General features: G+C 30.4%; 1 protein-coding gene across 2 annotated transcripts; it reads right to left on the bottom strand.

Annotated features, from left to right (window-relative positions):
- Positions 1 to 1,998: 1,998 nt before the first annotated feature.
- Positions 1,999 to 22,209, bottom strand: Unc50 (Unc50 RNA binding protein). Of its 2 annotated transcripts, none has more exons than XM_067273740.1 (8): positions 21,989 to 22,209; positions 11,786 to 12,010; positions 9,819 to 9,844; positions 9,675 to 9,740; positions 9,464 to 9,584; positions 9,240 to 9,379; positions 9,038 to 9,136; positions 1,999 to 2,243 (listed from the first exon to the last, which is right to left on the bottom strand). In XM_067273740.1, the coding sequence occupies exons 2-8, from the start codon at positions 11,995 to 11,997 to the stop codon at positions 2,107 to 2,109; spliced, it is 801 nt and encodes a 266-aa protein (XP_067129841.1). In that variant the 5' UTR covers positions 11,998 to 12,010; positions 21,989 to 22,209; the 3' UTR covers positions 1,999 to 2,106. The 2 variants fall into 2 exon arrangements, with proteins under 2 accessions (XP_067129841.1, XP_067129840.1); XM_067273739.1 differs by having other exon boundaries at positions 11,786 to 12,014; positions 21,989 to 22,206.
- Between the last annotated feature and the right edge of the window lie 23 nt (positions 22,210 to 22,232).

The following is a 22,232-nucleotide window of genomic DNA, read 5'->3' as shown; positions in this document are numbered from 1 at the left end:
ACCACACAAATAAAAAAATCGCACAAAAAGAACCGCACAAATAAAAAAATTACATAAAAAACCGCACAAATAAAAAATCGCATAAAAAAGACCGCATAAAAACAGGTTTGACTGTATTTATTAGAACTGAAATTTGATATTTTTTACAGATTAAAAAGAATTGCATGCTCTCAACTTCAATATATTGCTGCCAAAAACTTTTCAGTTTAAGTTGGGTTTCAAAAGTCACTGTCATTAAGTTTTTAAAACAAAGTATAATCAATTACTTCATTATAAGTAACATTTCCAATATATGTAATTGGTTGAAAATTTGAAAAAATTGTACACCCGTAAATGTCCACTGTCGTCTGTCTTTAATCTTGAGAATGGAGTTAGATATATGAATGCCGAGATCAGGTATGGAAAATGGGGTTCGTATATAGTTAATTGGGACTTCCTGCCCGATTAAATATATTATAAACTTCCAGTTTGTGCTGGAAGTCACGTTATTTCAATTCAAAAATTTCCTCTGAAAGGAGTTAGATAGATGACTGGCACAACTATTGCTAGCAGGAAAGTATGGTGTACAGGGGAAAATACTACTAATATGAAGTGAAGAGCATATATTTTAAATTAAATAAATTGGAAAAAAATATAATTAAAAATTGCAGCCTGGCATTGTGACAATGTCACAATAAATAATTGCTTGTTATAAAATACTTTTAATAATAAATATTCATTTAATGTAATTTAGTTTTATAAAGTTAATTGTATGATTATTATAAAATTGTCAAACTTTCAAAGCTTATGATCTAGTTTTTTTGCACTGTATATATTTGTTTTTTGTAATTCAAGTTTAAAAAAAAAATTGTCAAAGGCTATAAAAAGGAAAACTTTTTGCTAATAGCATTTTTTCTCTGTTGTCTAAAGCACCTATTAACATTTTGTATGTAGTAGCTATTCAAATGTTTTACTAATATAGGTCTTACATAAAGGAAAGATTGTTTGAACATTTTAAGCTTTCTCCTACTTCTATACACTCGACTTAAACATTTCATTTTTCCAAAATGTGAGGAGCTATGGATTGAGATAAAGCATCTCAATCTATAGCTCATCACATGGTAAAGTATCAACATTAATTTGGGAATAGCAATGGCAATTGCATGGCAGCTTGTAGAAGAATTAAGCTAGCACAGTTGTCTCAAATTGTGGGATACTCCTTGAATGGAATCTCTCCTGCTCATTAATCTTCTAAAGAAGCAACTAGTTTCTCTGATATCAATGTACTTGATGCAAAGATGGAATGGTTAGAGGCTTTTCTCTTTGAGCAGTACAATACCTATTTCCAAAAAAACTGAAAAATCAAGTTGTGCACTTGTCGTCATAGTATTGATAAATGATACTAATTAGGTATGATGACAAACGCACAATTTGATTTTCAATTTTTTGGAGATTGGTGCTGTCACAAAAAAAAACAGGCTCTTTGTTCAGTCTTTGGGCTGAAGCCCAAAGACTGAACAAAGAGCCTGGGAGATTGGAAATTAACTAAAAAAAAAAATAAATATTTTTCGTATCTCCCAAAGTTTGTGTCTAATTTTTTAAAACCCTGTATAAGTAAATAAAACATGATAAAAACTGATCAGTCATAAACTAACATTTAAATGTATTTCATTTCAGTTTATTGTTCAATAATGAACCATATGTAATTATGACAAAGATTTTTTGACTAAAACATTTTCAAATTTTACATAATTATATATACATAAGTTTAAATTCTGGTAGACAGTCTTGTTTTACCATCACTTAAATTTGTTTCAATATAATTACCAATTATTTATTTTATTTACATCAGTTAAAATTTTAACATATTCCCAAAGATTATTAAAAATGCCTATGCTTATGGGACTAAATCTCAAGAATAAAAAAGCAACTAAAAAATGACTTATAGATTAATAATAATAATAAATGCATTCATTTTTATTCTTCAAATATTTAAAGTATAGAATGGAAACAATTACATAATAATAGACAAAATGATTTATTTACAAATAATTCTACACAAATTTCAAGCACAAAAAAAAAAAAAATAAAATAATTATTGCAATTAGTTTTTAAATTTACAACAGTTTACTGAATCCTAAACTTATAAAAGTCCATTATTGCAATGCAGGCATTCCATCCTGTGATTAATGAAATGATATACAGTAGAAATGTTACAACCATAGGATATAACAAAATCTGTGTGTTTCTTAGAATAGGTAAGGCTGTTGATATAAAAACACAAATTAGAATCTTGCAAATTACATTTAAACTTAATTAATTCATTATTATTCCACTTAAAAGGAAGTATTTGCATACATGAATGGATTCATATACAGGATGTTGGAGTAAAACTTGTTTTAAAATAATAACCAGCAGCTATGCCTGGCTGGGCCAAAATTAACAACAAACATTAAAATGAAAACTATATTAAGTTTGATTATTTTAGCCTTTCATTGTCACATTTATCATGAAGTATTAAATAAATTATAAAATGGACTTTCAAGAAGGGAAAAAAACTTATTTAAATTTGTTTAATGAAAATAAAAATGAATAATCAGATTTCTAGGCAAACAGACTAATGATTCATGCTCAATACTCTGGAAAATCCGATACTTTTTTGTGCTTGCAAAGAATGCAATACAGAGATGGTACATAATGGTGAAATTTCTTTGGTTAGGCAGGCATTGATGTTTTTCAACAGATGATAATCATGACACATCCAGTATTTAAAGTGTGGTTTATATTTAATATTAAAAACTCCAATTACAGCTTAATCCAGTTAAGTACAAAAATTTACTGACAAAATAATGTTTTCAATATTTTTCAAAGGACATCATCAAGTCCTAAAGGAATTGACTTTATGTTCAATCTGTAGAACCTGATGATGACCTTTAAAAAAGATTGATAATATTAGTTTGTCATTAAATTTTTATTCTTTACTAAATTAAGATGTAGTTTGGAGATTTTAAATAGTCATTGACTTCTGCCTGCATGAGAAGATAATTCAAGACATCTAAATATTAGATAATATAATTGTCTAATATATAAAGCAGAAAGTTTGTTATTAAATTATATTATATATTAGATAATTATAGTATCTAATATATAATATAATGATATAGAAAATTAAACACAACAGTAATATAATAAGCTTTTATTCTGAATATTGCCATAGCCTATTGAAGAATTCCTTGATCCATGTTTGCAATAGTTCAAGGATAGCAAACTAGATATGATTTAAGAATTGAACTTTCTCTAGTCAACATCAGCAAGAACCGGAGATAATGATAGAATTACATGTTGTATATTTAAAAAGAATAAAAATAGCAAATGGAAATATGGCAATATGTAATACCATGACTTTAATTTTTGATGGTTCTATCGAATTAAAATTAAGCTCATTTATTTGCATGGGCATTGATATGTTAGCATGATCTGATGATTTTAATCATTCTATATTATTATTTTTTTATAAGAATATAATGATGTTTTAAGGATTTTAAATAAAAAGTCTATATATGATCAAATATCTTGCATGAACCATAATGCTGATATTTGAGATCTGTATATGACTCAATAGCATATACAGATCATATTAAACTGATCTGTATATCCTGTATAACCTGGCCAAATTAAATTGGCTTTGGTTATTTATTAAAAATTATTTATTAATTTGGTTTACTGTAGCATTCTAATGGAACATATAATCACCGCCCCACTACAACAAACCCCTTTAAACCAGCAACAAAAGACAAAATTAAAATATATTAGTCTCTACATTGTGTGTTTTCAATTCCTTTATACTGTGATTATTGAGAATTTCAAAAGATCAAGTTTTAGAAAGTCAAAATTTTCCAAAAAATTCTCACAATTATCATAATAATTTGCATGACTGGCAAATGATTTCTCTTACAAAACAGTCTCATGTTTGATATCCAACAATAACATGTTTTTATAGTTTCTGAAATTTATAACATAAAAGCCCCATTGTGTATGTGTGTGAATTCCTTATAACTTCTGCAATTTCTGTCAAATCCAGATGAAATTTTGGTTATATTCATTTTATGTTCTGACAAAAAGTATAGGCTACTTATTTTGCAGAAATATTAGCTATAGAATAAATGTCTTATTGATTTTGGATCAGTGATTGCACTTACGTTGCAGTGACATCAGTGACCTCATTTAGCTCAAGCTAGACAATGGGATTTAAGTTGCATTTTTAAATATTTTGGCAAATGGTGTGTTTTAAACTTACTTCATTACATTTAAAAAAGATAGCCACATTGTATTACTTCTATAACATATTTTAAAAAAAATTCTTTCCATAGTGACCACGTGACATTCTATTATTCAATCAGAAGTAACGATCTAACGAGCCCATTATTTAGAAAATGTTATCGCTTACCTAACTAATATACATACAATTCATCTTTGTTTTATCAATGTAAAATTAAAAAGACTTGCTATTTTGTCAAAAAATGTCTAGGAGAAAGTATTAAAGTAAAATTGGTCAGGTAAATTCCAGATCTAAAAGTATAACAACTGAGTCTCCTGAAGGCCATGAAGTCCGACTTGAGCAACGTGAAGTGAGAATGGCTTTGCCTTAATTTGTATAAATATTAGCAACCCTCCTCAAATTTATTGAAATCTCTATTCTTTTCAATTCTTCAATCTCTACTTTCTATGAGAAAGTATTCTGTCATTCTTGATGGGGGAATTTCTAGTATAATGATAAAAACTAATTTCACAAATTTTTACTATGAATATTATAGTTCTAATTCAATAGGAAAATATGTTAATAGTGGTGAAATAGTTACTTTAATTTTGAACATGCATATATCTGCAGAACCATACAACTTTTTTCTTGTTTGTTGCTATTTCATGACAACTGAACTGGAAAAACTTACTAAAATCAATCTGTAAGCAAATTTAATTGAATCAATTTACATATTTGTCTATTCTGTTTCAAAGTGAACTACTGGTATTTCAAAAGTTATCTCAACAATAAAAAATATTAATTAAAGTTTTCCTTATGTATCAAAAAAAGTGCAGACAACATTGCAGAAATTTTGTTAACATATTAGAAACAATATTTCTTCCTAATTTACATTCATTTGTTATTAGAGTTTGTACACAATGTATTTTACATTATATTTACCAATGGTTATAATTATAAACACACATTATACGGTGTTTGCACATCCCAAGCCTGTTATGTTATAAAAATATAACAAACATGAACACTATTGAGGCTTTTGCTTTATTTTTTCTTGAAAATATTAAAGATCATGTTGTTGCCTTAACAATTAAATAAATGACAGATGATAACTAAAAGCAAGATTGCAAAAACAATATGGCCGATAAACACCAAGCACGTTCTTATGTGAGCATAACAATGATGATGCGTTGACATTGATAAAGGATTAAATATGATTGGATCCACAATTTTATAAAATAAACTTCTAATGTGAAACTTTTCTTATGCTTATATTGGGATGTTTTATTTCATTCAGACTACCAAACCTCACCTGGGCAAAATTCTAAAACTAAAATTCACCTTAGGATGCCAACTGCTAGCAGCAACCAATTATGTCATTGAACCTGGAAATGATGTCTCAGGCCGATGTCACAACTTAAAAAAAGATTACTATAATTAAACAAATGTTAGCCACTTAATTATGTAAAATAGTGTTGTGTGGGTGTAATCATGTAATGTCACCAATTGCACTGTAAGAACGAGGAGGAGCTAATGATTGTGTGAGGTAAATGCAAGGTTTTCAAGTTCCATTGATGACGTAGAAGTTTCTTGGTAACGGATAGGCAAACTTAGTTTGTAAGATTTCTTTGTGAATTTTTGATAGATTCCAATTTCATATTTTTGCTTGTCAGTTTTGTGAAGATAATTCTAAGATAGTTATAATTTAATTTTTAAGTCCCCAAGTATTGGGAAAGTTCTTGTATATATTTGTTTTTTGGATTTGATAAAAATATCTTTTTATTATATTTTGAATTTTTGCTAACTTTATTTCCTTCTTGTATGTATTTGAGTCTAGAATAATACACAGATGTTTTTCATTATCACATATAGTAATTATTTCGGGTTTTTGATTCATTAACAATTTTTAGTTTCTTATTGCCCATGTAAAGTCCACTAGCCAAACCCTCATTTATGTAATGCACCATTAAGAAACTATCCATGCTCTCGATAGAAATAGATAAGGCGTTACATGTTATGCATAAAATTATAACAAATATTTTTATAATGTAAAATATGTCAATGTGCAAACTCTATATTATTAATGAGTTTATTAGTAATTTTATAACAAATATGTTTTGTTTACAAATTCAATATTAAATATACCAGGTGATCAAACAAAAACTTTACTCATGAGAAATAGAATGAGTCAGACTTAGCAATGCCATGAACTGGCTGCACTTGTTACTGCTTTGCTAAATGCAATGAGAAGCACAAATATCAAATATTTTATTTATTATGGACTAAAGAAAATTTTTGAAACTAACTAACTAAATACATAATCTTATAAAAACTGTCCATAAACTGACATTTGATTCCTTTGTAGCTGTGTACCCACAGCTACAAAGAAATCAAACGTCAGTTCTCAAGAGACTGGGCTATCAAACAGTTCTAAACATCTTAAAGATTTTGAGAGACTTGCCTCTAAGCATGTCTAAATGCTTTCAAGTTGTTTCTTATGACTTTTTGTTACACACAAAACCCATGGTCCAATACTTATTAAAAACTCTGTTAATATAAGCATTTACAGACACAGAAGATTCAGGATATTCTGTATAAAGTACTGTTATCATTTTCATGAACTTTCTTTTTATGTAACTTTCCACTGTAAAAATTCTCTGTTCTCTACCATAAGGCACTTTCAGTTATCAGAAACAATTTAAATAATGATAACTAACACTAATAACAACAACTCAAAACCCAATTTAATTAATTAAATCCAAACAATCTGCCAATTAATGGGCTACTTTTAGACTAAATTAATAACTTAGCCTAAAAATAGCCCAATAATTTGGCAATTCATTTGGATTTAAACCAACACTAAACTTGGCAGTCAATGACAAATGACAAATTACTAGCTCTTGGCATCAAACGTCTCATTTTACATCTTATGAATAAACTTTTCATGTCTATCTTTTTTGAACCTGTTTGTAAGCCCTTTCATTCAAAAAGCCACACTGAACCACTCAACAAATGTCAGATAGTTGGTTGAGTGTGGCTTTCTGAACAAAAAGACTTGCAAATAAGTTAAAAAACAAAAAGACAAAAACAAAATATGAAAGAAAGAGAACTGAGTGAAAAGAAAATTACAACAAACTTTTCAGTTGATCATCCAGTCGATCATAATTAATAAATTGCTTATTAATTAAGTTTTTTCCATATTTTTCAAATATATGGACCATTCAAAAATAAACCTGAATGGCAAATGGATGTAGACCAGTAACCTTGAAAACATGGCATCTGCACATCTCTTTTTAAGTGTGAGATCACAGAGTCATACAGTTTTTGCAAACTGAAGGCCACAATATAGCTGAAATCCACTTTAGTATGAATGCAGTGTACAGACTCACATTTATGGATGACATTGATGTACATTGTTAGTTGTGATGTGGAAAATTTTGTGGTGAACAAATGGATGTGCATGATGAAGGCAGTCAAGAATGGCCATTTACAGTGACTAGTGACTATAATTACACAAATGGATTTGCAAATGACAAACAGTTTCATGAATGACATCACTTTACAATCTCTGGACTTTCATTGAAATTCTCTCAAGTGTCTAAACAGTATTGTATGAGACTGTCACACACACACTTGGTTACCACAAATTTTGTGAGATAAAGGCCAAAACTGTTCATCAACATTCACAAAATCTAAAGAATATCAGTAGTGTTGACATTTTTGCAAAGATGATGGGATACATTTCTTGGCAAGTCTGTTACATGAAACATGGGTGAAGTAGTCAATGTAGAAATGAAATAGAAGTCTCAATAGTAAATGTGCATACATTCACCACAAAAACCACAAGAATTCAAACAATTGTTCTCAAACAAAAAGCTAATGGCAACAATGCTTTGGAACATGAAAGGAGTACTGTTGATCAAGTTTGTGGAACCCAGAAGCAGAATAACTTCACAGTGAAACTTCAAAAAAGTTGCATACAAAACAAAGAGGAATGTTGATGTCAGATATTGTTTCTGCATGAAAATACACATCCAGGTGTTTTGTGCAAACAAAAAACTTTCTGCAGCAATTTTATTGGGATTTATTTCTACATCCATTGTTTAGCCCAAACCTTGCTTTCCCAATGTATTTCAACTTTTCTCATGGATAATGATCTGACTGAGAATATAGAATTTCCATATGAATAAGAGGTTGATGGATGATGTAAATGATTGGCTCAGATCTCATGCAACAGAAACTCAGTTCCACTTCAAAGAAGTAGCCCTGATATGTAACTGACTGTTTTTTTCCTAGCTGCTCACCAGAGGTTGTTTCTGAATAACCCTTGTGGGTAAGAAATTGTAACAAAATTATAATTTGAGTTTCACCTAGGATTTGCAAAGTGTATGCTTTCAATGCAAAACAATCCCCATAATGTTCTTTTTTATAATGTGTAGTTAAATGATATTTAAAGTAATGAGTTTATTTGTTTTAAGTCTTTGCACAGAGAAAATTAAATGAAATTACATCCTTGCAAAAATTATTTGGAATGACCTACCTAACTCTGATCATGAAATCATAAACACAATAAAGAAGTTATTTACTAAAGTTTAAAAAAGAATGAATGACTTAATCAAAATTATTAAATACTTATTGAAGGATATTAATGCTTTCTGATACTATAGAAAAACCATCTTCAAAATTTATCTAGGTAAAAGTATATGAATCCACCCATGTATTTAACATACAATTTTTCAAAAACACTGATAGATTTTATGATCATTAAAAATAAAAATAATTTATTAAAATTATATTTACCACTATAGCCTAAAAATGTGATATAGATGTAGTAACCAAGAGCCAAAAGCCATAAGGAATTTCCAAAAAATCGGTATATAAACGAGTTGTCATAACCAACTAATAAAAATAAAAACAAAAGTAAGTCAAATATATTTGCTAATAAAAATTAAAATATTTACATGCAATTTTATTTAACAATAAAATATTAATTATCACAAACCATAATACAAAAATAATTGCACCACATGAAGAAGTATGAGCAATGGTAAAAATGCATTTAAGTGAACATCAAATGCATAACCCCATTCGACATCTTGATCCTGACAAGTAGGTTTCCTCAGATAATGATTACTGATAAACCTAAAATAAGAAAGAAATCGTCAATATTGAAAAACTTTTGAACTTATAATAATATATGATTAAAATAAAACTAGAATAACTTACCACAGGAATGTTGCAATTAATAAGCCGACACCAATGCAGTCAACAAAAATGACCCACAATAGAAATATAAAGAACTGAAGAAATCTTAGTTTTAGCACTATCGAAAAACCAATAGATGAGACTGCAACAGATAAAAAACTTGTTAACATTAAAGAATTTATCCGGATTAAATCTAATTTTCTTTAACAGCTGCTAAAAATTAAAAACATACCTATTAACCAAAAACTTAATAATACCAAAAAAGCTGGATCATCTCTTGCAAACTGATCTTTTGTTTCTAAAATTAATTCAAACAATTTTTAATGTGACGACAACACTTATACCAAATACAAAAAGTAATCTAAACTATACCTACGTTTCCTATATTGAAAATTTCTGTACCTGAAATATGAATAAAAATAAATATTAGTACTTTTTCTTTTTAGCAATATTACAAATTATACATTGAAAACTTTTTAATGTTCCTGCAAATATGATTAAGTTCTGTAAATTATGTAAAAACAAATTAAATTTTAGAATAATTAACTATAATGATAATTTTGCCTGCATTTGAGATAAAGTATTTTGAATGGATTGTTAACAAAATGAAAAAAAAAAAAAAAAGACTATCTAAGATAGAATTTAAAAAATCCAGCAATGAGTTGCTTAACTTTTCTGGCAACATTTGATGGTGCCCATCTGTTATGACACTTTATTAAAAAACTTTATATATTTTTAACTATTATAAAATGGCAAACATCTTAATTTTCAGGGTAGGGATGAGTTTTATAAAATATTGTAAATACTAATGAGTAAAATCGTCATTAAGTCTGACTCTACTGGACATCACACAACCTCCTTTATTTCCCCACCTCCTTTAATTTTTACTCACCAAAATTTAATAGCATCAACCCCCCTAATAAACAAATAAAATTGTGCCCTCCACTCACATTAACATCCATACATACAGAAAAACTCTCTGAATTTTTTTGCATTTCTTGACATTTCAAGGACCTGAGTCCAAAAATGTAAAAATCTGGAGGGGGGAGTTATTTTTTGACTGATTGCAATACTTTTCCTCTGTTATGTATGACAGCTGGGAAAGAAAAAAGAAAGAAAAATACTTATTAAAGAAGAAACACTATCCAGTCTGAATAATTTAAAGATATCTAGAGTTGATTACATAGGTTTGCTTATATCAACATCCACAAACCTAATGTACAGCACATATGTAATAAGTCAACAACTACTGGATTATATTGCAATTACTTTAAATTAATTACTAAATAATTTGTCACTAGAGGGGGGCATTAGGTGCATTTCTTGTTAGAGTTAATAATTATAATTAAACTAAATAATTTAGAAAATTCTGGAAGAAAAGAATTGGCCTGGACTGAGACTCAAACCACAACTGCTGCTTACTATGCAGATGCATTGTCAGTTATGCTACCCGAGCCTCCAGTCCAATCTCCTCTTCCAGACATATTTAAACATGAGATAATCATCCTCGGTTACATACAGCACTAGATGGGGATGCATTCAGCATCTGCATCATGTAAACTCTCTCACCTATGGCACTCAGCTGGCTATCGCACAACCCTGGCATGATATATATACCAGGCCAGACACACATAAACCAACATCCACAAACCTGATGTACAGTACATACTACATATATAATAAGCGAACAACAATCAGATTATATCAGGCTATTATACCGCAATTATTTTAAATTAATTACTAAATAATTTGTCACTAGATTTTAGAATTTATTAATTACTTTAAAATAATCACAATATAATAGCCTGATATAATTGAGTAGTTGTTGGCTTTTTATATAGGTTTGTGCATGTTCAACACTTACAATGATAATTTTTATATTCTAGATAGTTATAAACAAAAATGTTTACTAAAATGATTTTGATTTGTTTATAACTGGCTATACAGTATATATTATCTAATATCTCATATAACCATGATGAATACAAAAATAATTATATTAAAATATACAAATAATGTTATTAATATAAATGATATAAAATAGCATAAAATTGCTAACAACTTCATAAAATTCTATCTTAAAGCCTAGTGAAATGATTTTTAAAGAATTGAAATAAAAATTTCTACATTTTCTTCAAAATCTGAAAACAGAACTTCATCCATCATCACCATCATATTTTAACATACAAATTATTATTTAGAACAATTTTTATCAGACTGTACATTTGTTACATTTTAAAATGTTTTAACTTATGCAAATTATATATTTAACAGTTTGATATTTTTGATGATATTTATTTTCAAAATCAGTTAAAATAGATTAAAAAATGTAATGCTACTTACACTTTCTGTGGTGATATGAATAAATATAACATTTGCCATAATGCAAATTCAAAGTCCATGTGACGAAAATAAATGAGACGTCTTAGAAATTTTGATCGTTTTGCTGTAGCACTGTGTGTTTCAGTTCGACTAGGAATTGGCGATGGTAATGGTGAAGAATTGTGATATGAAAGAGGAGGACTTGGAGGTGGTGACTGTTTGGCATGAATCATTTTTGCACCAATTCTATCTGAAATATATATGAATAAAGTTTTAAATTTTCATTAATCTTATTTCATGTTTAATATTTATTAAGATATACTTTCTATCATTACTACAGAAAGTATCTATTCATATATGTTAATTCATTTATTTCATTATCTTTTTGCATAAATGATGAATCACTTGGATATATTGTAAGAAATTTTTATATGAAAATAATGATAAAATGATATCAATTTATTTTATTAAGCCTGAATCTTTTAAATTCATATGTTTTTCTTTGCAATTGTATAATTTATAATTGAAGACATGAATGGATGATGTTAGGTATCTCTCTCTCACATACCATCATCAAGAACCTCATCAATTAAATTACAGTCAAACCTGTTTTTATGCGCTCTTTTTATGTGCGATTTTTATTTGTGCGATTTTTTTAATGCGAATTTTTAATTTGTGCGGTATAGTTGGCGACTAGTCTCGTGCGATTCGTCATGTCTCACGTTGACTTATTATAGCTAAATAAACTTATTGTAGCATAAATGCACTTATTATAGTAATATTATTGCATGAATATGCGAAAAATGAAATAATTTACTTTTTAAGTCAACAAAACACCACCTGGACAAAAATATGTAAAACAGACGATAGACCAGACGATGCATTCAAGTGCCGACATCTGTTGTCAATAAATTTTATTTCGTACGGTTTTGAGTTATTTTCTACGTGAGACTTCTTTTATGCGGTCCCTATTGACCGCATAAAAAAATTATTTTTTTAATTGTGTTGCGAAAACTATTATTTACAGCCATTCGTGAAGTTTCGTGAGATTTTTTTTAATGCGTTTTTTTTAATGCGGTCCCTATCCCCCGCATAAAAACAGGTTTGACTGTACAATGTAATGTCCACTGCAATACACTTTTTCACAGATATATTTATACTGAAAAAAATTACTTAATCAAAATGCCTGGAACTTTGATTTTGTGACATAACACCTTTATCCACTCATATCTTCAATTATAATATTTTGAAATTTGTTTTAACAATTGTATTGCCTACAAACTTCATAAGTCCTGCTGAAAATTCATATATAAGTTAGTAATCAGGCTGGCTTGATGAGCAAGGCAATTGCCTCAAGACACAAAATTAGTAGTCGTTCAAAACAAGAGAAATAAATAATAATATTAAGCTGAATACAGTATAGTCCTGTAAATGTACTCTAAAGTTATTTATAAATAATGCATATAAGAGTGCTGATGCTAGAAGTGCTTTCTATTGGCTACTGTTTGAGAAACACATGTAGCAAAAATTGATTTTGCCTCAGAATCAAGTTATTATCAAGTCAGCACTGTTACTAATTCATGCAATATTATCTCTTACGAACTCAAGCTGATATAAGATGACTTAATGTGTGTCCTTCCTGTTAGACATGTGGCTGTCACGTGTTAAAGTTTTGTCACATGTTCTTCACGTGTTAAAGTTTTGTCACATGTTCTTTGACAGTTATATTGTGATGTACGGTGACTGTTTATTTTCCTTTGTTTCACATGTCCGTGGGAACTCTTGCCTCTGTGTTAATGATCAGTGGTGTGTGGTCAGTGTGTGGTTCTTCTCAGTGGAGTGAAGACGTACAGAAGTTAAGTCCGTCTCCCGTCTGTTTTCATCCTTGCTGGCTCAATCATCCAACTTCCACTAACAGAAATTACTAACACTTCCTCTAAATCAGTTTCTCAAACTGAATCTAAAAAATCTTGGAGTTCCTCTAAGGCAGTATTTTTCAACCATTTTCTCATTGTGGACTGGTAAAATTATGGATATTTTTATATAGACCAAGTAATTATATGCCTATCTGAGTTACTGTATGTACTTTGTTACATACAGTAACTCTAGATTACTATTCAAATGTCATCCATAATCAACTGCACCAACTTCAGTATGGTCAAATACTTTTCTGTGGACCAGCAGTTGATAAACATTGCTCTAAGAAATATTAGAGATTCTGCAAAGAGGAAAATGCTTAACAGTAGGAGAAAATTTATTGAAGGTTCTAAATTTGTACATGTGACAATTTGGCATTGATTATTCTGCCAATGATAGCTTTAAATTGCATATCAATATGTTAATATTTTCTCTCTATATATATATATATATGTATTTGGCTTATATATATAAGCCAAATACTACTAGATTTAATGGGCTTTAATTTCAGAGTTTTTATTTTTCTATAAAAATCTTCAAACTTTCTAAGATAGACATGAACTTGCACAGCTTCTTTGATATTATCCTAGCTTTCTAAAAAAAGAAAACATTTTGATATAGATAGTATTAAGAATTTTTTAAAATAAATATAAATACAGTAGAGCATCGATTATCCAACTTAATTGGGGACTGGGGTTGGTCGGATAACCGAAAAGTATGAAAAAATACATTATTAGTATAGTGTATTAGGCCTGGTTTAAATACTAGCCTCTCTTTCATGGTCGGCCAGTGCTGCCAGCTAAAACATGCAAAAATTTAACAAAAATAATATTAAAGTAGCCAAGACATAACCAAATATTGTAGCGCCACATCACTAGCGGACATTTGAATTTGCCGACTAGAACGTGGTCGGTTAATCGGGGGTCGGATAATCGATGCTCTATTGTATTCATAAATAGCAATGCTTCTCAAATTAGGAAGTTCTGTAAAAATTCATAACATTTTATAAGTTTCAAGAAGAAAATACACCTACTTAAGGAAATCAACAGTTTAAGTACGGGAGAAATGTTTTCAGACCAATTTCAGCTCATGCTATTGTTCAAAACAAATGCAGGATATATTCAATGTTTCAGAAACATAAATGTTTTAAAATGTCTGTGTAATATTACACTGGTACACCATCAAATTTCTGGCACCCTTTACTCCAAAAGCCTTGCCAGATTAATCATTTTGCTGGACCAACTGTAGTCACATATAATTCATGAACTCTAACCCACTAATTATACTCCTTCCATATGTTTAAAGTATACTATAGAAACTGAAATTAAATAAATATTAAATGTAAATTACATTTGACACCACCTCTGACACTCATGTCTCTTAGAAGCCATATCTAGGGTTAAATTTTAGCAAAATAAACTAAGAAAATAACAAAATTGTGATATCATCAAGTGAAGTGTAAATAATGTAAATATGTGCTCCCTATACACAGTGCCATATGTGGCTGCTCAGTAAACTAGTCTGATGGCTGCAGGAATTTCAAGTTCCTTCTTGTAATTTTGTCTGGATTAAAGACAGTGTTGGACCATCAGTTGCTGGAAATTTGGTGGTGTATCTGTATATGATAAATAAAAATTTTATCAAATACCATCTTACAATACTAAATAATTAATAAAAATTGAATTTAAAAAAGTAAACATGCTATTACACAAATAAGGAAAATATATAGTTGAAACAACAACTGTAGCAACTAACATGGAAAAATATAAAGGTTAAATTTAAGTTGTAGGGAATCATCAAAGTATCTTGTTATAGTACAAGAAATCCCTAGAATCAATTAATCAGGTCCATGCAGAACATGGTTATTGTACCACATGTACCGGTACAGTATCTTTTCAAATTGCATTTCAAAATTTGTTATTCTTGTAAATATCAAAACAAATAGAAAGCATATTGTAACACCAATGTTGGAATCAAACATTTTAATTTTTAAATAATAGTATATTAAAAACTTATAGTTTTATGAATCTTTAGAAAAATTGCACCGTTGAATGATGCCACTCGCATTTAGGTATGAGAGGTTATCAAAAAGTTTGTCATATTGGGCAAAAAAGAAAATTATCATTAACAGGTTATGCCATAAAACTCCAGGAATCTTTATAGCTCCATGTGTCAGTCATATGGCTATTTCCTCTTGTCACTGCAAGATGGATTCCAAATGAACCAAATGCATGACTAATAAATTGGAAGCGTATGCTGTCATCACGTTCCTGCATTTTGCAGGGAAAAAATGTCATTCCTGTCTATGCTGAGATGTCTGCAGTCTAAGGAAACAAGTGCCCATTGTACGATATGGTAAGAAAATGGAAAAATCATTTTCAAACTGATCATTCATGCCTGGAAGATGAACCCAGAAGTGGTAGACTATCAATATTGATTAATGAGGAAATAGTGCAGAAAGTGAAGGCCCTGGTTCTGTCAGACAGAATTACCATCTACGTTAGCATGAATAAGGTCTGTACTAATTATGAATTCATACATACCATCCCCAAGTCATTTTGTTTGTGTGAAAAGTCTCTGAAAGATCAGTTCCTCAATTCCTCACACCTGTTTAAAAACAATGATGAATTTTTTTTCAATCATTTGGTAACCATGGGTAAACATTGGGCCTATCACTATGATCCAGAGACCAAGCAAGTGAACAAGCAGTGAAAACATGGATTCGCTGCCACCATAGAAAGCCAAGACATAATCTGCTGGGAAAGTCACACACTGTCTTTTGGACTGCCAGTGTTATCATGACTGATCATTTAGGATAAAAATAAGATTATCACTGAAGACTATTGTCACAATTTCTTGGTGAAGTTGGATGACCAGATAAAACAGAAAAATATGTGGAATATTCAGCAAAGGTATCCAATTCCTTTAGGGCTATGAAGTCAATATGAAAAAGCACAGAATCCTCAGTTTATGGTATCTTACTCCTTTATTTATCAATACAGAAAATATAATCAACATATTTATTACTTATCATTTTTATACTGATTGATAGCATACAAGAAATAAAGCCTTTTTATCCTTCCTTGTTTTTCCTAATTAAAAACAAATTTTGTGCATATACAGGTAATCCCATATAACACAGGAGTTACGTTCCAAAAATTGCCGTGTTATGCGAGTAATCCGTAGTACGAAAAGGGGGGTTAGGTTCCAAAAATTAAAAAACATGCTATTATATTTTCATAATTAAGATAAATATCTTTATTAAAATTTTCTTAAGTGATACATATTAATATAAATTAAACAATGTTTTCTTTGTCATCACTAAGCACTATTAACCAAGGACGTTTTCTTTTTGACAAGTTATCCTTATCCTCTGAGCATTTTTCTGCATTATCTTCAGATCCATGCTTTACCTTTTGCAAAAAGTATGTAATTTTAGATTACTTGCTTTTAGTTAAAACATCTTTATAAATTTCCTTATATGGTGCTAAGCATTTATGAAGAATAAAGCAAGTATGGAATAAGGAAAAAACATCTGGCAACATCAAAAGCAGAAGCCTTGAGATCTGGCAACATTGAAACAAGTTTCGAGAAGGGCCATGTGTATCGACAGAAGGCGGGAAAAGAAAATTTACATACTTAAGTACTAACAGTTCATGAAAATAATAATTTTCGTGAACTATTAGTACTTAAGTATGTAAACATTTATTACATTTCTTGTTGTACGAGGGTTTTACCCAATTCTCGAACCATGTTAAAGTGAATCTGTGCTATAGTAGTAGTAGCACAAAGGGGATAAAGACCCAGGACTACTCATAGGTATTGCCTGGGTGTGAAAGAGGAATAGGAAAGATGAGAAGAGTTGAGGAAGGCGGGAGGTGAAGAAAAAGTAAGATAGGATAGATGGTGAAGTAGGAAGACTCATGAGCACCTGCATCGCAGTTATAGATGACAAGGAAAAAACTAAGGCGTAATGGGTGCATTAATACAGTAATAAACATACAAGAGGTCCAATAACAGTAGGACGAACTATTTAAAGGTAGGATCCAGTGTGCCGGTAGCGCAGATAAATTTTTCTAGGGCTGCAAAAATATCCGGATCTTCCACGAGAGCTTGTGGTGGACAGGGCAAATTGAAGCCCTTTTTTAGCGTTACTCTTTCCAGATTAATCCGGTGATTGTCGTGTTTGGTGCAGTCAAAGATCAAGTGAGTGGCATTCTGTAAGGAGATGTCATCACAGTCACAATAGAGATATTCCCTAAGTCTAAATCGATGTAGGTATTGCCAGAAATTTCCATGATCTGTCAGGAGCTGTGTGTTGTGGAAGTTGGTGCAGAAGTTCTTGTTTTGAAGTCTGGACGAGATGTTTGGAAAGTATTGGTAGGTCGCTCTTCCAGAGTCTCCGTCTTCCCACTCGCGTTGCCACAACCTGATGGCAGTACTGTGAATCGTGGTTTTAATAGAGATGTCTGAGGCTTCCCAGTAGGTGGGGGTGGCAGAAGAAGCAGCAGCTTGCTTTGCGAGAGAGTCCGCCAAAGAGTTCCCTTCCACCCCCGTATGGCCCCTGATCCATGAGAAGGCCACGCTGTTTTGTGAGCAGAGAATTTCTTCCTGAATAAGAAGAGAGAGAGAGCCAAGATTGTTGACTATTCTCCTGATAGCGACTTGGCTATCAGAACAGATCCTAATATGTCGATTCCTGATCTTAGAGTTGTTAATATATTTAAGAGCTTGCAGAATGGCGAACTTTTCAGCTTGAGTAATTGTACAGATACTGGCAAGACGACAGCTTGCCTGGTAAGAGAAATTACTATTGTTGCATTCCTTAACCACAAATGCTGATCCCACCTTGCTGTGGCTTTTAGATCCATCGCTGAATATCTGTATATAATAGTTGGGATTGTCATGAAAGTCTAAGATAGAAATATCACCCGCGATACTGGGATGGGGTTCTGAGATCTCGGGCTTACCATTTAGGTTAGATGTGAGGTGGGAAAGAAGGGGCTCGTTCAAGTTGGGAAAAAGCCCAATCTCCATAAATTTGTAAAGTTCACTGTCTTGTCCGTCAATTGTCCCTCCGTTGAGCAGGTGCCACCGCCACATCTCCTCCTTCGCCCTAATGTGGAGGGGAAGGATTCCAGAAAGAATTTGGAGAGCAGCCATCAGGGCAGTCCTATAAGCTCTGCACAACCTGAGAAGGGAGAGTCTGAGCTTTGTTTAATTTCTTTTTGGTGCGAACATTGTCGACCGCCTCTGCCCAGAAGGGGGCATAGAGGATGATGGTTTCAATACATGCTTTGTAGATTATTCTGATGAACTTCTCGTTCATCACCCAACTCCTATGGCTTATACATTGGAGTGCGTTAGAAATTTTGATGGCACAATTAGTAACATTGGTGATATGTGATGCCCACCTCATATTTTGATCAAAAGTTAACCCAAAGTATTTGAGACTTGTAGTATTTTTAATCCTTTGATGATTCATGAATATCCTCAAGGGTTTTTTAAGTTGTCTCCCCTTAGATAAGACCATGGCTTCACATTTGTTGAAATTCACTTGAAGATTGTTATTTACACACCATTCGTGAATTTTGTCTAAGATTTCGTTAGTGTCTTGTTGTAGTATTTCGTTGTTGTAGTTTGACATAACCACAAGGGTATCATCCGCATACCCTTAAATGATACCAGAACTGGGGTGAGTGTTATCCTTGTTGAGTTGAAGCAGTCTGTCGTAGGCAATGTTCCAAAAACCTGGTCCCGAACAGGATCCCTGAGGGCAACACCTGGACAAGAGACAGATGATTCTTTCACCATAGTTGTATATACCTGCGGTCCTGTTTTCAAAATAGTTGAGCAGTATTTTGTAAAGGTTCTGAGGGCATTTAAAGGATTTAAGTTGGCCCATTAGGGCAGGCCACCACAGAGTATTAAATGCATTTTTAAAATCTATTGAAATGAGTAGTGTGTGCTCTCCTTTTTTTTTATGAGTTATTAATATACTTGGTAACCCTATTGATGGCATGGTAAGTAGATTTGCCCTTTACAAAGCCATATTGTTGTTTATTTAGGAGATTATTAGTATTGAGAAAATGATTAATCCTTTTGATAATGAGGCCATCCAAAACCTTCCCTGGAACGGAAAGGAGGCTGATGGGTCTAAGTTGGTCAGCCTTCTTAATGTTATCGTTGTCCCTTTTAGGGATAAATTTGATGTCTGCATGCTTCCAACTATTTGGGAAGACCCCTTGCTGTAGGCACTTATTATAGATGTATACTAGGGCTGTAGGGACGGCATTGAATGTATGTTTGATCATTAGAGGCGTAATACCATCAAGTCCAGGGGACTTTTTGTTTTTTAAAGTGAATCTGTGCTATAGAAGTGCCGTGTTATACCAGGTTAAATTTGGGTCTAAAAACTGTAACTATGCCATTGTGGTTTTTTATTTTATTTATTGAAGAAATTACAAACATTTAGTCACTTAAGGCTTAAGCAAAAGACAAAACTTAGAAAACAAAAACAATGAGGTTATATGCCTTATCATACAATTTATTATATAAATGTCTACTGGGACATATTGTATTACTAGGACTTATTATACTGGTGTCTGGGTTCTGCAAATTGAGGAAACTTATTCAGAAAAAACAATCTTTATCGTTCACCTGTTTCACCTGTCAGTAAACATTTATATAATAAAATAAGGTTATATTCATATTAAAATGCTATGAAGTATAAATATAAAGTATAAAGTAATAGGCTATAAAAGAATAAAACTATAAAATAAAATCAGAAACATACTTCTCTAACAACTCTCTTCCCTTTTAAGATTAAATTATTATTTAAATATAATATACAACTTAAAAAAATCTGTAAAAAAATAAGTTAATCAAATCTGTGAAATAAGAAATTTTTAAATGTATTTTTTTATAATACAATTTAAATTTATTAGGAGTTAGAGTTGGTCTGTTTTTACTGACTCAGACTCCAGTAACTTAAGAATTAGCTTTCAACTCCAATTCTGTCCCCACAGCCCTGGATTCCTTCATGAAAATGCATCTGTATGCGTAATACTTGTAACTGCCACAGTTGCCGTGAAATGTGAATACGAAATTTTTTCCTATCGAACTTATTTGCCCGATCTTGTCCCAAGAAACTTCTTCCTCTTCTGTTACACGAAGACCTCACTTTTGGATGGCAATTGAACAGTTATAGAGAGAATACCATTCCTCAATACAGAAATCAGTTTTGAAGATTTCTGTAGTGTAAGAATAATTTTCTGAGTAGACAAATTTCTACAATGATGGCTTGCACTAAGTGAATAACAGATGAGATAAATGCATAAATGTGCACAGACTGTATAAAATAAAGACTAATCTAACCAGCAAGTTTTATCAAGATAAAATTACTTCTTCTGTCCAATATGATGAACATTTTGATACCCCTACAGCTTACCTGGAATACTGTTGAAGTTGAAAAATTTTAATTATTCAAATAAATGATACTGATTTAAACAATAACTATTACTATACATTCAATATTTTACTCATAGACATTATTAATAAATCAGAAACAGTAAAAACTTCATTGAATTTTCCAATAAAATATTTTAAAATTAAATCCAATAATAGGGCATTCGGATTAAAAAGCAGCTTGGATTTCTGTTTTTATTTTAATGTGTTACTCTCGAAGACAGTTTATGATTATTCTATTCAATAATATTTTGAATTTTTACCTTATCTACTGAAGGTTACTAAAATATAATGCATTACTACATAAAATACAAGAATCTTATTCAATTACTCTTTTATATTTTCATATGCCTTCAAAAAATACAATTCTATACAATCAATTTGTAATTCAGAAATGTTTGACAGCATAATTTTCTAAAATATATTTTGAGTTTTGGAGATTTTGTTTGCTTGCAATTAATCTAAAGATAAATTATCAGTTTTATCCAGATATATATTTAAATTTATAGAATTCATAACACAATTTGGACATTTTATTTTATATTAAGACAAAAAAATCTTAATTTTCAGAGCATAAAATGTAACTTTTTGCATTTTATTTCCACAGAATCTTGTAATTTGTTTTTTGTTTTTTTGTAAAGATGAATGTTCTGTAAATAAAAACTGAAAAAGAAGAATGGAAATTTAAAAAACAAACTTTGAATTATTGTAAATGTTGATTTTGTGCTTCAATTTTATGTTTCACAATTTAAAAATTTAAATCAAATTATAAAATAAAATATTTTAATAACAATATTTGTACTTTGTTTATAAAGAATTAAATAAACATTAATAACTCACTGCAATTTAATTGATATAAACGTAGAAATTCCTCATCAAAAATTAAAAATTTCTCAATCCACTCTTGTTTTGGATGAAATCGACAACACGTCTTCCATAATTATGTCAATTACCAAATACAAATCTTACTAAATAATATTTTTAGAATTAAATTATTTAAAAAATGAATAAATATTAAAATATTTTTGAATCGATTTCTTGAATTTTTTTATTTTCTTCGAGTAAATTACGAAACTATATTTAT

Source organism: Centruroides vittatus, unplaced genomic scaffold (assembly GCF_030686945.1).
Source record: "Centruroides vittatus isolate TY-2023 unplaced genomic scaffold, ASM3068694v2 contig_487, whole genome shotgun sequence".
Lineage (NCBI taxonomy): Eukaryota > Metazoa > Arthropoda > Arachnida > Scorpiones > Buthidae > Centruroides > Centruroides vittatus.
Note: the sequence above shows the minus strand (reverse complement) of the source record. Positions and strands in the feature narration are given on the sequence as shown.